The sequence below is a fragment of the Carassius carassius genome, chromosome 17, assembly GCF_963082965.1.
Source record: "Carassius carassius chromosome 17, fCarCar2.1, whole genome shotgun sequence".
Taxonomy (NCBI): Eukaryota; Metazoa; Chordata; class Actinopteri; order Cypriniformes; family Cyprinidae; genus Carassius; species Carassius carassius.
This window is the reverse complement of record NC_081771.1, coordinates 12,574,921-12,591,500: the sequence shown is the minus strand read 5'-3', so window position 1 is coordinate 12,591,500 and position 16,580 is coordinate 12,574,921. Positions and strand designations below refer to the sequence as shown.

Here is a 16,580-nt window from a genome sequence, read left to right as displayed (position 1 = left end):
AAAGCAATTTTCCAATTTCCATGCATCTTGTGCAAATGTAAGTCAAGACATTCCTATAAATGGTAACTGAGGAAAGTATACAGAAATTAAAGTAAACAATGAATTATTCGTTGTGATAAATTATTTTATACATGGATGTGCACAATCAAACATAGATGGTGCAGACAAAGGCTAATCGGAAAAGTGGAATAGGTAGACTGTGAAAGAGAGAAGGTGATGTATTTGTGCACACTTTCTGAAGCACTGTTATTGGCAGCAACAGATTCCAACCAATCAGAATCTCTCATAAACCCTGTGCTGGAAAATCTGATGCAATGTCACATTCCCACTCACTTTTTCTCGTCGAAAACATACCTGTCAAAAACAGACATCCAGAGAGTAGACCAAACTTTGATTTTACATCTACATTTTCAGAGAGTGGAACAGATCAAGCAGAAATGGCTAAAATCTTAGCAGTGACCATTCATGCACTGTTTATCATTTGATACATCCATATAGAAATTGAATGGCTGAACTCATAAGTTCCAATTCTAAAAAAAAAAGCTCTGCACACTGATATAAAAATAAGTCCTTGCAAAATAAATAGATTTTTAAAATGATTTGATTGTGATTAGCCTACTGGCACCCTTCATTCATTTTATTGCACAAGAATGTCACGGTTTTCTCCACTCTGGCAGGAAGTGAGATGAAGATGAAGAGATAAAGAGCCTTCATTTTGGTTTCAAGTGCAGCAACTGGCTCGAGGTTCACAGGCCGTTCTTCACAAGCTCGTGGACGCCATTCTCATCGATGACCAGAGTGGGCTGGAAAGCTTTTCCATTTACAAGATGCTCCAACCCCTTGGAAATAAGACAGGCTTTTCATTTTATGAAACAGGAACTAGCAAGTATAATATGAGGCTTGAAATGTTTTCTTTTCTCCTTGCACCTGAACAATATATTAGATCAAAATATTTTAAATAAAAAAAAAGGCATTTGTGACTTACCTCACCACCATAAGACACAAGAGGAGAGATCTCACATTTGATTGGCAGGTCTGTTCCATCCTTCAGGCTGTGGCACCAAAAAGAGTTATAGATTTTATATGCATTGCATTGCCAGATCAAGCATTAATCATGTGATATGATATTAAATGATTTTAGAGATCAAATCAAGTAAAAAAACTTTAGTTTAAACTTATAAAAATATATTTTTGCTTCAGAAAATCAAACTAATTCAACTACAAATTATTCACCCATTAGTTGCAATTTAGGTCACCACAATCAATGCAAGCAAAATGCAAACTATTAAACTATCCATTTAAATATTAATACTACAAAATTCTGTCATTTTGCAGTTGAGGAAAACTTGATTTCCATAAGGACCTAAACCAGATTGTGTGTTATAATGATGAGAAGCCTTGTTCCATTTAGCATGCCTGATTCCCATTTCCCAGCATGCATATTATTCTGCCCATTAGTAGCTGCTGTTTGGGTCAGTCGCCAACCTTTACCACGGCCATCTGGGATTGGACACCTCCTCCAACTGAGCTCTAACAGCTACACGGAATCTACTAAGAGCGAAGCCCCATCACCATGCACTACATACGACAGTGAGAATAGTTACTTCGGGCTGACTTCAGGATTGACTGTCCCTGCTGGTCCAGGTCTAGAAATGTTACACAGGAAATATAGTGTGGTTACACTATAGCTGAAGATAAAGGGGAGTGGAACTGAACACAGGTGGGAAGGAAATTTGGGATTAAAGAGAGGTTTCATCTGGAAATGAAAATTGTGTTATCATTTACTTACCTTTGTGTTGTTCCACACCTGTATGCTATTATTTTTGAAGTAGAACACAAAATGAGAATTTTCACCGAGCTCTTTTCCATACATGACGTGATTACTGTTAAGATACAAAAAATATCAAATAAAGAGCTGTGTGATGATTCTGTAGAAATGTTTAATTTGTGTTATACTGCAAAAATAATATCCTACAGTTTTGGGAAGGCACCAGGGTGAGTGATGACAGAATTTTCTTTTTTGTGTGCATGTCTTACCTGGGTATAGCAGGTATAGTGGTTCCATTCTCATCAACGAAGTGTCCTCCTGCATTTAAGATCCAGCGGTGATGCAGGGACATGAGGGCCTGACGGGCTGTAGTGGGGTTGTCCTTCCCATCTTGACTGTCTGCATTTTTCAATGGAGAAAACTCGTCTTCTCTCAGAACTTCATACACCACAAATGTTCTGCCATACACAAAAAAATGTTTCAATAAGTTAAAGCTTATAGAACAGGACTGAAGCAAAGTTTGAAACAAAAACAAAAAACTGCAGAGTACAAGAGATTTAGATTTTCCATTAATAGTTTAATTTGTATCCAAAAAAATAAATAAAAGATGGAAGTGCATGAGATTTTGATTTGCTTTGGATAATTTTAAAGGAACAGCTCACCCAAAAATGAAAACTGTCAAGACTTTTGTTCATCTTCAAAAAACAAAGAAGATATTTTTGATGAAATCCAAGAACTTTCTGACCCTGCATAAACAGCAACGAAATGTTGTAAGAACATTGTTAAAATGGTCCATGGGACAACAGTGATCCAATCTTCATTTTAGGAAGCTATGAGAATACTTTGTGTGCAAAGAAAACCAAAATAATGAGTTTATTCATCAATTCCTTCTCTTCTGTGTCAGTCAACGTAGCTCCACACAAGGTTGAACCACTGATGTCACATGGACTATTTTAATGATGTCCTTACTAGCGTTCTGGGCCTTTAACGTCTCAGCTGCGTTACGGTCTATACAGGGTCAGAAAGCTTTCGGATTTCATCAAAAATTTCTTAATTTGTGTTCCGAAGATGAACGAAGCTCTTACAGGTTTGGAACATCATGAGGGTTAGTAATTAATGACAGAAATTTCATTTTTGGGTGAACTACTTCTTTAAGCCAGTTTACGCAATATTTTAAACTAGTCAGCATACAGAACAGATGTTATGAATTATATTCTTGTTTTGTATAGGATTAGCGAGGGTGTCATTCAAAAGCTTTGACGCTGTCTACACACTGTGCATATTGTATAAAACCTGTAAAATACCTAAAACACCTATGAAACAGGTGTAAATGAGGACACTTCCTGCCAAAAGCACACATACTAAAAACAGGAATGGAAAAAAGTCTGGACACTAACTTGGCAAACTGGAATATGTCAAAGACAAATTTTTCCATCTTAATCCCGTTGGGTTTGTCAGGTTTGATTAGCTGTCCTTGTGTGTTCACAAAGGGGATTTTTTTCTGTGCCACATGGTGTTGCAACTGTGGCTCGTGAGTCCTAAAAGTAAGATATAGAGGTATAAAAACAGGGCGATGGACAGGCAGACAGTAACAGACAGAAAAGTGAAGCATGTTCTTTCAGTTAAAATTTCATAAAAATGACAATAAGAGAACACGTCTGGCAAAGTCATCTGTGTTTAAAATACCAGACACTCAAAAACTGCAGATGTTCCTCTTCTGACTTTACCTCATTCTCAGCGCACATTAGAGTCAGCTCCATCCTGTCTAGTATTTACAAGATGGCAAACCTCATTGGAAATAGCTCATAGAAATAGCTGTACTGTTTAATATGTAACAGAGATCCCTGCCTAGCGACAAAATATCATTAAACAGCTCCTAAAGCTGTGATTCAGAGATGATTCATCAAAAAATTAACCTACATACTTCGCCAAAAACTAATTTAAAATATTCATTGAACACTACTGTGACATTAAAAGCGGACTCATACAATGCATGAAGCCCTCTCTGAAGATTGACTAACTTCACGATCTCTTTGAGGAACGTGAGGGTGAAGAAGTGATTAGCTATGTTGCCGGAATTGAACAGTAATCGTCCATCAGCGCTTCGCTTCTCTGCTGTTGCCAAGGTGATCTCGCTGTACTCCACTACTTGATAACGCCCATCCACCTTACAGACCACGCCCACTGCCTCTGTTGGATTGGTCTTCTCCACAACCTGCCAATCAGAATCAGTGGATGAATGTTTGGAAACAGCACAACATTCATTTTTGTCAGTATCAATGCATTCAAAACTTTCCTGCACAAGCAATACCATGCAGATTCACTTAGGTCATTTCCCTCTTTTTAACTTCTTTTTACATCATCTAGTGCTGCTCACTGTAAAATCTGTAGTAACGATATCACTTTACTAACAATAATAATAATAACAACATTACTGTTAAATATAATCTAAATGTAATCTAAAAGCACTTTATATTCATCAAAGAATAATGGAGAAAAAAAAAAAACAGTTTTCACAAAAATATTAAGAAGTACAACCATTGATAATAATAACAGGATTTTTTTTTTTTTTTTTTTTTTTTTACACCAAATCAGTATATTAGTTTTATTTCTAAAGAATCATATGACACTGAAGACTGGAGTAATGGCTGCTGAAAATATAGCTTCGCCATCATAGGAATAAATTACATTTTAAAATTTATTACATAATTTTTTTTTAATGCAATAATATTTCCAAATGTTACTGTTTCTACTGCATTTATGATACATTTAAATCAGCCTTAGTGAGTGTTTTAATTTTTGATGTTTAAATTCACTTACTCATTTATTGCGATTTACTTTTATAGACATTTATCATTTATGGTTGTAATATGAATACAGTATAACCCTTATATATATATATATATATATATATATATATATATATATATATATATATATATATATATATGGTAGTTAAATCAGTTAGCATTACACGATATCTTAAAAAAAAAACTATTTACTGTAACAAACCCTGTAAACTCGTTAATGATTTAATTTGTGCCGAGTTTATCAGATGTCATAAAAATTGTATCACGTCAACTGATAACAATTTGCAAGCACATCAACTACTAAGCCCAAGACTAAAACCATTTGATAAAGACGTCTTTTTAACATTTAAAGGAATTTATGTTGAAAAGACAAATCAATACTGAAATGTCATTTCTGTGCAAGTACTAAACTAGCTGCTGTGTTTGCCTGAGGTCTGTGTTAAATTACAGCAGAGGCAAAAGCAGAAAACCCTTTCCATTCATCTGAGTAACAAATTATAAACTTCTCGGTTGATGATGGGTTAGCACTGGGGGGAGGCATCGAGCTGAAGCCACTTTAAGTGCATGCTTCAGAAATTATGAGGGGTGGGTGGGTCCAAATATTCTTACCATCATTCCCCTGTCACGCAGGAACTGTTTAATTGCTAGCAGCTTCAGAGAGCTCAGTATTCAAAAGCAGCTGTTGAGTATTTATGTCTGAACCAAAAGTCACATGCAAACACTTTCATGAATCACTTTTTGTTTGCTAACGATTCATTTTGAGAGGACGCTTTTTGTTCACACTGTGAATTAGAAAACCAAGACCTCGCTTTAAAAACAAAAAAAAAAGAAATGTAGAAAGAACAGCGAGAAAGCGGAACATGAGATGAGCACTTCTAGATTTCATGAAATACTATTGTCATTACATCACTAACCGGTCAGAAAAGAAAAACATGTTGAGTTTCACTCTTGTGTGCATCATTTCATAATTATAGTCACAGATACATTTTTAGCATATTGCATTGGATATCTGCATTGTTACGAACCTCATCATTCCTGATAATGTAAACAGGAATGTATGCGAGCAGGTTCGACCTAGTAATCTGCTTTCCATAGCATCATAATAACCACTATGATACGTCAAAACTGAGGCTACACATGGCTAAATTAATTGCGATCCTGCATCACCAGGCTGCTTATATAAGAATTTTAGAGGCAATTTAGCTCCTGACTGGAGACCAGAATAACCACTGTTCCTTGTAAAAGTATTTTCCCCCTTCTTGCTGTTGTGTACGCAGACTGCAAAAGCACATGTGAGCAAGTTACCTGAAATCACACTATAAGAAACCCAAATTAATTGCTGTAGGATGTGCGACTAAGTGCAGGGTCCCATCAAAACATTTCTAAAGTAAACATCATTAAACAAAAACAATTATCAAAAAAAAGAAAAGAAAAAGAAAACAGAAAAAAGCTTGTGGTCTAAGTTGTCTTTTTTTGTATTATTTATTTGATTAAAAATACAGTAAAAACTGTGATATTGTGAAATACAAATAAAATGTACAACTATTTTACTGTATTTAAAAAATTCATTTATTCCAGCAATAGGAAAATCTAGAATTTTCATCAGCCATTTCAGTCTCTAGTGATTTGGTGCCCAAGAAACGTTCCTTATTATGATCAATGTAACATTTAGTTTTTTTTCCCCCACAGGATTTTTTGATTAATAAAATGCTCAAAAGAACAGCATTTATTTCATACAGGAATCTTTTGTAACATTATGTCGTTACTGTCACTTTTGATCAATTGAATGTGTCCTTGCTAAATAAAATGTAATCTAATTTCTTGATTCCATTCTTTGAATGGGGTATACGTCGAAAGTCACCTGACTAAAACCTGAAAAAGGTCTCATCAAAAGAATACAAAAAAACTTTTATATATCAATCCACATTTATGAATGATCATCTTTGGTATCTACTTTGAAGGCATATTGAGTAAAACAGCTCTATATTTAACAAAGTAAATGCAAAACACTTGACGAGACCTGTTTTACAGAATATGGAAATCTGTTGGCATTTGTTGTTTTCCTGAACAGCTGCTCCATCTAGTGGACTAACACAATGGGCTTGGTTTTAAATATGTGTCAAAGCACTTCTGAATTCAATAATATTAATAATAAATTACATAAAATAATAAATTAAAATTAAAATACACAACAAGAAGATAGCCGAGCCAGGGAATCTACCACAAATACATATATGTAAAATAAATTAGTTTAGATAAGGTGCACAAGCTTAATGATGACACTGATGAAACATCACTAAGTTTGTGGATTTATGAACAAATTCAAAATAGAACTATATTTGCATAAAGCGTTTTGCATTATGTATAGAAGAGGAAATACGTGCAAGTGTAGGGCTGGGCATGTTAAGGACTGACCTTTGCACCGCAATCAGCTTTTTTCAGTGTACAGAAGCCAATGAAAGCAGGGTCGGCCACTTTCACAAGAATGTTGTCTACACAGTAGACGTGGATGTAGGAGATTCCTCTCGTCTCCATGTCCTGCACAATATTCTGTGTCCCCAAAGCTCTGTACAGGCCCCCGTTTCCATCTGAATATGAAGATTCACAGAAAATATACTAGTTATGAATTTCTAATTATGCATCTTAGCAAGCTAACTGTAAGGTTTTCTTTGGGATATTTTTAATGGGTTTTAGAAAAGTGTTTTTTGATTAAATAAGGTCAGTGGTTCAGCAACACACTTTATTTATAGGCATTCCTCATATGTGAAGTTGCTTAAAGTTGTCTATACAACTAGAGATACTAACCTTGTGCTAAGAACATACCTGGTGCCATGGACAGTTTGCCTTTGCCCTCTAGAATAATTTTCCCATTAAAGTCCACAGCGGGAAGCATGCCTTGCTGAAAGAAAAACACATTCTCTTCCTTCAGGCCGAAGTATTTGTGTTGCATGAAAAAATCTTTGGTCATGTCCATTGTCCTGCCACTTGTCATAATGTACCTGATGAATCAAAACATTGATCATGTCAGTGCAAGACCAATCTCTTGACAGAATCTTAGCTAAAAGTCTACTGTTTTTGAAAGGAGTCTTGCTCACCAAGGCTGCCGATTTATTTGATCTATTTTAATATTTTAAAATGTAATTTACTCCTGTGATCTGAATTTCCGACAGCCATTGCTCCAGTCTTAAGTGTCACATGATCAGAAATCATTCTAATATGCTGATAAGATGCTCAATATTTTTATTCTTAATTTAATTTCTTAACATTATCACATGCTTATTATTTTTGTAAAAACCATGATACATCATTTATCAGGATACTTTCATAAAGTTCAAAAGAACAGCATTCATTTGAAATAGGATTTTATAAATACGTTTCTACTGCAACTTTCAACTTAATGCATTAATTTTTTTCTAAAAAACCATATGTGGTAAATTACTTTAAAAAAATGACATTATTAGCATGTTTTTTCTGGATGCTAAAATGATTGTAAAATTATGGTGTTCTTTAAAGTATATTGTCATATGAACATGGCGATCATACATGGACATATTTATTATCTGTCTTTGAATAATGAGCTATGATTAGAGCTGATCATTAGGGCATCATGCGTCATGAGTCAAAGGTCAATTCTGCTGGGCAGAGATTGGCTCTAAAATTATTTTTCGCTTTAGGTCTGACCTAGTTCCTCAGGAAAACATGCTGTTATGTCAGGCTGATTTCACACTGACTAAACCATGTAATGACATTCATAGCGGGGAGGTCACTTGCATTACGGTAAGTGGGGAGAAACTTCCTTTAGATAAAAACAAATCTGGTAATCCAAGCAATTAGACTGAACAATCATTGACTCAAACTACTTCCTTGGGAATTTGGGATTGGTTGTCTATGGCTTCAAAAGTAGAGTAAGTGCACTGTAACAGAATACATTTGAATTGTGCTTAATGATCATCTTACCATGGAATACAACACTTCCTTGAGTGCTGTTTTTCAGCGAGCTGTTCCAGTCTTCTGATGCGCTCTGCCTGGATCTGAAAGAGGGTTTTGTGAGAGGGGAGGTACACGTCATACATGCCTTTTGGATATGATACACCCAGCCGAGTCCCTTGCCCTCCAGCCAATAGAAGAACCCCCACTTTGTTCTCTGATATACAGCGAAGGCCTGTGTGGAATGATGGGACGTTAGGTCTCTTTAGCAAACAGGTGTTAAAACCATGTCATACAATTCAGGGATTAAACAAACATCGGTCATTAACCCCATTACATGAGTCCTTAAAGTAAAATATGCTAAATTAATGTACAAATGAAAATTAACTATGGCAAGAAAACAGACGGATGCTGTATCATAGTAATGTGGTCTGATTAAAGTTGATGTGATGCTTAATGAGCTCAGCATGACTTTAGCAAAGCAACTACGTCAAATCTAACCAGAACCAGATGTTTTTATTCCGTTTTGAAGCATCCTTACCCAAAAACTGGAGTTCTGGGACAAAACAATGTTTATTCAAATCTGAAACCTTTTGTTATTTCAATAACCAAGTGCCTTTTCAGACAGACTCTGGGTAGAAATCCTAAGCATTTGATTTCTTATGTCTTGGGGGTTATGAATTGTCTAAAAATGGTTTTCTGGGGTCCATTTGGGTGGAGAAGACATTGCATCACTCATGTTTTGTTGTGCAATATTTCTTACCAACTTTTTTGTCTGTTTAAAGACTTAAAGAATTACTAGATCACATGTAAGTTATAATATTCAAATTAAACATATGTTGTTAAGTATTTGAAGTTGTTTAAAACAGCCTTTCATATAAATTCCTCTGCCTGTCCGCTTGGTCAGACTGGGAAACCAACTGGCTGACTAGCTAAACTCCAGCTTGGGATGACACATAACACAGAATAATGCATGAGATGGACCAGGAGTGCTGTGAAACATTAAAATATCCCAACTCACCCTCTTCTTCCCATTCTTTGAGACGTTCCCGATCGCGTGTTACGCTTCCCAAAACTTCTCGGGGCACCGGCTCCATTCTGGCGTCCACCTTCTCCTGTGAGTTCTGCCCAGACGTCTTCATGGCAGTTCTAAAGAAGTTATTGATCTCCATGAAGTTCAGGCTCTCCAAATCAACAATCATTTCAGCTTGTTCCTTAGGGCTTAGCTGGTCCCAATATTGGAGAACATGAGACTGGCCGGCTTCAGCGAGTCTCTCAGCCAGTTTGCTGGTGTCCATGCTCTTTCCTTTAGATCTGGATCAGTCAGAGATGGAAGAGAGGCAGAAGCAAAGTGACACTGATTATCTAAGTCTCGCAAACAGATCTACCCGTCTTATCCCACCCATAAATTGATAACTACTCTGTGTACGTGCTCAGTCAATAAACACGAGGTTGGCTAAGTCTAAGGTCAGGTGTGATCTTTACCTCTCTTCAAAGATCAATATAATTTTAATTGGCTGGAAGACAACATAGACCATTTCTAATCAATTGAAGGCCTACTGGACCGTAATCAAGTTTGATAAAAGTCTTACACCCCCCCCATCCCTGACTAAAGATCACACCTGCATCAGAAATTCTTATACGCTACATCTCTTGCCTACTTGTTCAACATTAATCAATGAAAACACCTGGTATATTGACAACAAGGAATCAATGTTTATCATAGCCATTCATAAAAGTAATCATATTGTCTTTAGATGTAAAAGCCCGTAAGAATTACCCATATCTAGCCCACATTTGCCCTCAAACTCAAATCGACAATCTGGTAAAACTGTCTTTGATTCGAGTTGCGTGGCGGGACTGTCGCATGAACCCCATCCTTGACAACAGTAACGTACAGAGAAATGTTTTCTGATGGAAAATTTTACAACATCATAACATTCTTACCTTTCGAGCAAGTGCTGACAACTTAGTACTTCCCTCTTACATCAGTAGGGCTAAAGACACGGCTCAATCTATTAAGAGCACCGCCTTCACTGGCCAGGATCCTCCTTCGACATCCGTCACAAACTGACGTGGCAGGACACACGGAAACACCCTTCTTTCCAAACCCATTTTCCAGCAAGCTCCACCTCCTTCGGACAATGGGTGGGTCCAAACTGTCTCTCTGCAGTCCGTGAATAGACAGTAGAGCTGTCATTCATATAGTCGTAGCCAATTGTGAAACAGAGATCAGGCCGAGCCCGGGACTTGCTGAAAAAGAAACAAAAGGGCAACGGCAAAATACTGTTTTTTTTCTTCAGTTTTTCTTCATTTAGCCTTTTCAAACAGAACCTAGGGTGAATTAACCTGCGTTTTTCTTGTTGGAGTTTTTATTTTAAGGGGCTCCTTGAGAGCCAAATGAAACGTAAAGTAATAATTAATTAAATAATATTTACTTAATTTAATAGAGTATTAAAAATGAAACTAGATATGAGATAAACATATTCTACATTCATCTACATAATAATTTGCTTTACGGTCAAAAAACAAAACAAAAAAAACACGACTTTGAATAACTATGTCGTCATTTCCGGTACCATGGCCACCAAAACAGTGGTAGGAATTTGTCAAGTCGGTCCAAAATTGGGTTTTATGGATCCGCTGTATCTTTGAGGCCCCATCTCGTCTTATCGGATCTTTAAGATCCAACTATGGTGCCGTACTTCGCACCAACTTGGGCTTTTGCTTTGAAATATGGCATTTGAATCCATGTTTGTCAGCAGTTGGTAGTTAGCTGTAAAGTTTGGCATTTAGAAAATCACTATGCAAAGATAAGTTTAGCAAAAAAAAAAAAAACGTTTCTGCAAAGGGCAACTAATGGAGCGAACACTACTTATTATAAACCTGATAGTATTTAACTCCGATTATTACTGATATTACTCATGGCTTGTAGTTCTGGCTCCAGTGCAAAAATGTCCAGTACAAATGTCAGCACACCGTCGATGGCGGTGACAGCAGACGCCGTGGGTCAGAAGACGGGCCCGCTGGTATTTGAGATTTACGGAAAGATCTGGAACGTGCAGGCTCGTTTGGGCCAGGGCGTCTCTGCCTCGGTGTACCGGGTGAACTCCGGCCAGGCGAGCTCTGCAGTCAAGGAGTTCCAGCTGGACGCACAGTGCGGAGATTACGGGTACCTCAAGGAAAGCTCTGTGCTGGAGAAGATTCAGGGGCATAAAAATATCGGTAAACCACACAGGGATCAAGACAAGCTAACAAATACAAAATTAAACCAGGTGGCCAAGAACCACTCTGCATACTTTCTTGAGGGGCCCATTATGTCTTAAAATTATTTAGTTATATTAGCATAATCTCAATTAAAATACTATAAAAATAGAAATGTACGAGATAAAACTGAAATCATATAGTTGATTTTATTACAACATTGGTATCAAAGGTACATATCAGCTTAGATATGGGGATAAATGGAGTCAGAAAAGTAGAAAACCACTGATTCAAATAACTCTGTCCTTTTTTGTTTTGTTTTTAAAATCATGCCCAAAAGTCCATTTCTTTTAAACTGATGTTCAGTTCATTGTAGTCAATTACTGCATGACACAGAAACCACTTTCAAAAAATTCTGGACTAACATTATTTGGGTCCTTTCTACACTGTGACCGAAATTAGTAGTGCATTTTTTCAGTTTTTACTCTGTTCTTTCACACAGAGCTGTAATCTAGATTTTCAAATGTCCCGGTTTGTGTTATTTCATTTGTTTGCCATAGCGCTCATGAGTCCTGGAGATCCAAATGCTATTTCAGCATTATAACGTAAACGTTGGCATTTTCTCTCTAGTGACGCTGTTTGGAATGTTCACCAATCACAACCCATTTGGGGTGGCCACTCATTGCCTGTTGTTGGAGCTTTTGGATGTGAGTGTGTCAGAATTGCTGGCCACAGTGAGTAATCAGGGGCATTCCATGTGGTTGATTCAGCACTGTGCCCGTGATGTTTTGGAGGCCCTTAACTTCCTGCACAGGGAAGGTTATGTACATGCTGACCTCAAGCCCCGCAACATTCTCTGGAGCGCTGATGACGAGTGCTTTAAGCTCATTGACTTCGGCCTTAGCTTTAAAGAGGGACACCAGGTGAGAACTTGATATGGTTTGCCTTAGACACCCAATCATTAGCTGTCTGAATTTATTGACATACAAAGACATACACTACCATTCAAAAAATTTGGGTTCTATATAATTAAAAAAAATGAAGTCTCCTAAGTTCACCAAGTGTTTGTTTATTTGATCAAAAATAGTTGAACAGTAATATTAAAATGTATTTAATTCCTGTGAAGTCAAATCTGAACTTTCAGCCTTTTCATTATAAACTATGATCCTTATAAACCATTAATATGGCTGTTATATAAAAATCATTATAATATGCTGACCTCAAACTTTTTAATGGTAGTGTAGTATTAATGTGCCTCAGTATTTAGAAACAGGTTGGCAGTGAGCCTGAGGGTTCTTGTCTGTCTCTTACAGGATGTGAAGTACATCCAGACAGATGGATACCGGGCACCTGAAGCCGAGTTGCAGAACTCACTGGCCCAGGCAGGTCTGGAGAGCGGCTCTGGCTGCACAACTGCTGTGGACCTGTGGAGTCTGGGAATCATTCTTCTAGAGATGTTCTCAGGAATCAAACTGAAAGGAACTGTGAAGTCTCAGGAATGGAAGGTCAGCTGATACCCAAGCAGCTGTGAAGCAGTACTCCACCATGAATATGACCTTAAATCTTTAATGTTATGTGAACTGTAAATCTTGAATTTGTGTCAATTTTCTCTAGAGTCTACTTTTGCTCATGCTATTTTGACCTCTTATGTTTGCTAAAAGAGCATTGTGTTGTGTTTCTCCAGGATAACAGTTCTGCAATAGTAGACCATATCTTTTCAAGCAATGCTGTGGTTTACCCGGCTATTCCTGTTTTTCATTTGAGGGATCTGATCAAAAGGTAGCAAGTAACCTAAGCTGTGTACCAGTGTGTTCTTTAAACATGACTTAAATAAGTAATGTGTCTTTATATTCCCAGTATGCTTCACAATGACCCTAAACTGAGAAGCACAGCTGAGGCAGCATTAATCAATCCTTTCTTCAGCATTCCCTTTGGTTTGTATTAATCCGCATCTGAAACAATGCTACATTGCCCAGTATTTGGTGTTAACACTTTGTGAGTGAGGAACTGCTTTGGGTTTTAGCACCTCATATTGAAGATTTGGTTCTTTTGCCTACACCTGTCTTGAGACTACTAAACGTAATAGACGACAGCCACCTGTATAACGAGGATGAGTATGAGGGTGGGTCTTTGTCTTTGTGTTTTCTTTATAATAAATCTATTTTCTCCATGGTTTCTTTAATTAGTAGATCCCAAAGTGACATTTATTTCTTGGTTTTCTTAGATATAATAGAAGATATGAAAGAAGAATGTCAGAAGTATGGCACAGTTGTATCCTTATTGATCCCAAAAGAGAATCCCGGTAAGGGACAGGTAAGCAAAATGGAATTTCAGTATCAATATATATCATATTTCAGTATCAATTTTAATGTGAATTTTCACCTAATAATTTCATTATATAGAAAGTGTTTTATTGTGTCATCTCTATAAAATGTATATAAATCAACCATAAATGGCTCAAAGCCATGGAAATGTATTGTTCCAAAAGTGTGAGAACTCTGAAAAATAACCATTTCTGGTTTATTTGAAAGATTGACACGATTGAAAGTAATGATACCTTGCAGTTCAGTAAGTGAGTCTGATGTTCATTAGACAACAGTTCAGACTCTGAGAAAGATTCATTAAATTGATTCAGACCGATAACTTGTGAGTTGTTTTGACATGCGTTTTTGGATTAATGAAATGATCTCAGCAGGTCCTTTAATGACAGCAATGAAATGCAATGGAAAGGTTTTTTTGGGATTAAGTTAATTTTCATGGCAAAGAAGGACTATGCAATTCATCTGATCACTCTTCATAACATTCTGGAGTATATGCAAATTACTATTATAAAAACTTAAGCAGCAACTTTTCCAATTTCCAATATTTATGTAATTCTCAAAACTGTACATTACATAGTGTTAATATAATTAAATTAAAAATATTACAATTATTTTATTACTGTAATTTATTATACATGTATCATATTTACAAATGAAAATTATCTGTAATTATCTGTTTTACATACTGTCATACCATGACCGTCAACTTCACATTTATTTCTGTTTGGAAGCTTACAAAATACAGTTTGTTTTGCCATTCTGATTCGGATTGGAGTGTGCAAGATACTTTATTCAGTTTTGAAGATTTATTATATATCTTGTCTTGGCAGGTTTTTGTGGAGTATGCAAATGCTGGAGACTCCAAAGAAGCCCAGAGACTGCTGACAGGCCGAACGTTTGATGGCAAGTTTGTGGTCACTACGTTTTATCCACTGAGTGCCTATAAGAGAGGTTACTTATACCAAACTGTGCAGTAAAGCTGCACACACAGCTCCATACAAAACATGTAAATTACAATCATGTGACTGCTTTTAAATCCTTGATCTGTGTATTATTCTGTTGTACGACCTTTAATACCAACTTGTGTCACTAAGATCAACATTGTTGTGAATATAGGCACACATGCAATTTAACTTGGGTGGAACAAGGAGAACAGTTTTAGTGCCTGTTTGCTACTTCCCTTTGTTACTAAATGATCACACCATAATAAGACAATTATATTTACCGTGGGATAGCTGGTTGCCAGACATTCAATACGTATGCTTCCATACTTTGTCATTTTGATTATTGTAATATATATATTTTTTTGCAGTGGGGTTGATGCACTGCTTTGGTTTACACTGCCTTTTAAACAACAGATCACTTCAGAGACTAGGTTTACAATGCTTTCTAAATGTCTACTATTCCAAAAATGTGTATTTTATGTGGTCTGTTTTCTACTGTTTTTTTTTTTTCTCGTTGTTAATTTTAGTAAAGGTATGTAGGTATTTCCAGTAATTATGCACATATCTATAAACTACTGGCAAAATACACTGGCCTGCATGCACTGTGGTGTGGTTAACATTTATGTTCAACTTGACCGTGAAAGCTGTTTGACCGCATTGAAACTGAAGATGGAAATCTGCAGAGAGAGCACAAATACGAAAGAGCGGGTAGCCCTGTGCTATAGATCATTCTTAAGTTACTGTTTTTTTTTTTTCCCTTTTTTTATTCAGGGTTGACTGGAATGAGACTCCATGTCCAACACAAAAGCCACAATCTGTCTCATCCAAAACCTCTCTGGATATGTTTATTGAACGTTATAAAATGTTGAACTAGAATTCCAAAGTATAATATTAGTTGAAGTATAATATGTATGTTGTGCAAAGCAACGTAACTCGTACCTTTATAGCACACTTACTGTATGTGAAGATTCAGGAGCAAATAATCTACTCCGTATCTTCATTAGCACATTGATAATGCTGTTGTAAAACTCACATAACTATCAAAGATACAGTAACACAAATGTGTTTTAGAAAGGCATAAAGCTAAAAGGCTTTCTACAGACATGTTCAAGTCAATTGTATCTGCTGTTAGAATGGATTTTGCTATCTGTACAATAATGATGAGTGATTTTAAAATCGTAACATTATTTAAAAGCTTTTTCCAGTTGTGATAGGTATAGTGTTCCTGGTATCATTGTGTTTGTCTTTGATTCAGAGCTTTCTGACACAAGCAATTCTTCTTAAGTGAAGTAAGAAGTTACTTCATGAAAATCGCCTGATCAGTCAGGTTTATTGTTTTTCTTTCTGGGCTATTTACTAAAGAAATTGTGATTGATCTAGATTTTATACACTCATATATCTCTCTCTTTCACACTTGCATGTTAATGTGATAACATTCGAAAGAAACTTTGGGAATGGTGAGCAAGAGATCTTTTAGTATCCTGCCCATATGAATTTGGACTGCTGCCATTGGTAAATGTGACTCTTGGAAAGAAAGATTCAGTTGCTACAACATTTGAGCTTGTCTGTCTTTAAATGCACTAGGTGTTGGGTTTCGCTGCTAATT

The 16,580-nt window shown here is 36.4% G+C and overlaps 2 protein-coding genes across 4 annotated transcripts; one reads left to right on the top strand and one right to left on the bottom strand.

Moving 5' to 3' along the window:
• Nucleotides 1-470: 470 nt before the first annotated feature.
• On the bottom strand, nt 471-10,590 carry LOC132161114 (UDP-N-acetylhexosamine pyrophosphorylase-like). Of its 2 annotated transcripts, XM_059570921.1 has the most exons (11): nt 10,453-10,590; nt 9,527-9,819; nt 8,536-8,740; nt 7,402-7,577; nt 6,994-7,166; nt 3,790-3,983; nt 3,166-3,306; nt 2,038-2,226; nt 1,605-1,646; nt 986-1,052; nt 471-839 (listed from the first exon to the last, which is right to left on the bottom strand). In XM_059570921.1, the coding sequence occupies exons 2-11, from the start codon at nt 9,801-9,803 to the stop codon at nt 747-749; spliced, it is 1,557 nt and encodes a 518-aa protein (XP_059426904.1). In that variant the 5' UTR covers nt 9,804-9,819; nt 10,453-10,590; the 3' UTR covers nt 471-746. The 2 variants fall into 2 exon arrangements, with proteins under 2 accessions (XP_059426904.1, XP_059426905.1); XM_059570922.1 differs by lacking the exon at nt 1,605-1,646.
• Nucleotides 10,591-11,083: 493 nt separating this feature from the next.
• Nucleotides 11,084-15,560, top strand: LOC132161113 (serine/threonine-protein kinase Kist-like). 2 transcript variants are annotated; one of them, XM_059570920.1, is made up of 8 exons: nt 11,084-11,730; nt 12,340-12,632; nt 13,023-13,214; nt 13,394-13,488; nt 13,567-13,643; nt 13,733-13,831; nt 13,934-14,011; nt 14,861-15,560. In XM_059570920.1, exons 1-8 carry the CDS (start codon nt 11,430-11,432, stop codon nt 14,929-14,931), a joined length of 1,206 nt encoding a protein of 401 aa, XP_059426903.1. In that variant the 5' UTR covers nt 11,084-11,429; the 3' UTR covers nt 14,932-15,560. The 2 variants fall into 2 exon arrangements, with proteins under 2 accessions (XP_059426903.1, XP_059426902.1); XM_059570919.1 differs by having other exon boundaries at nt 13,934-14,022.
• The last annotated feature ends 1,020 nt before the right edge of the window (nt 15,561-16,580 follow it).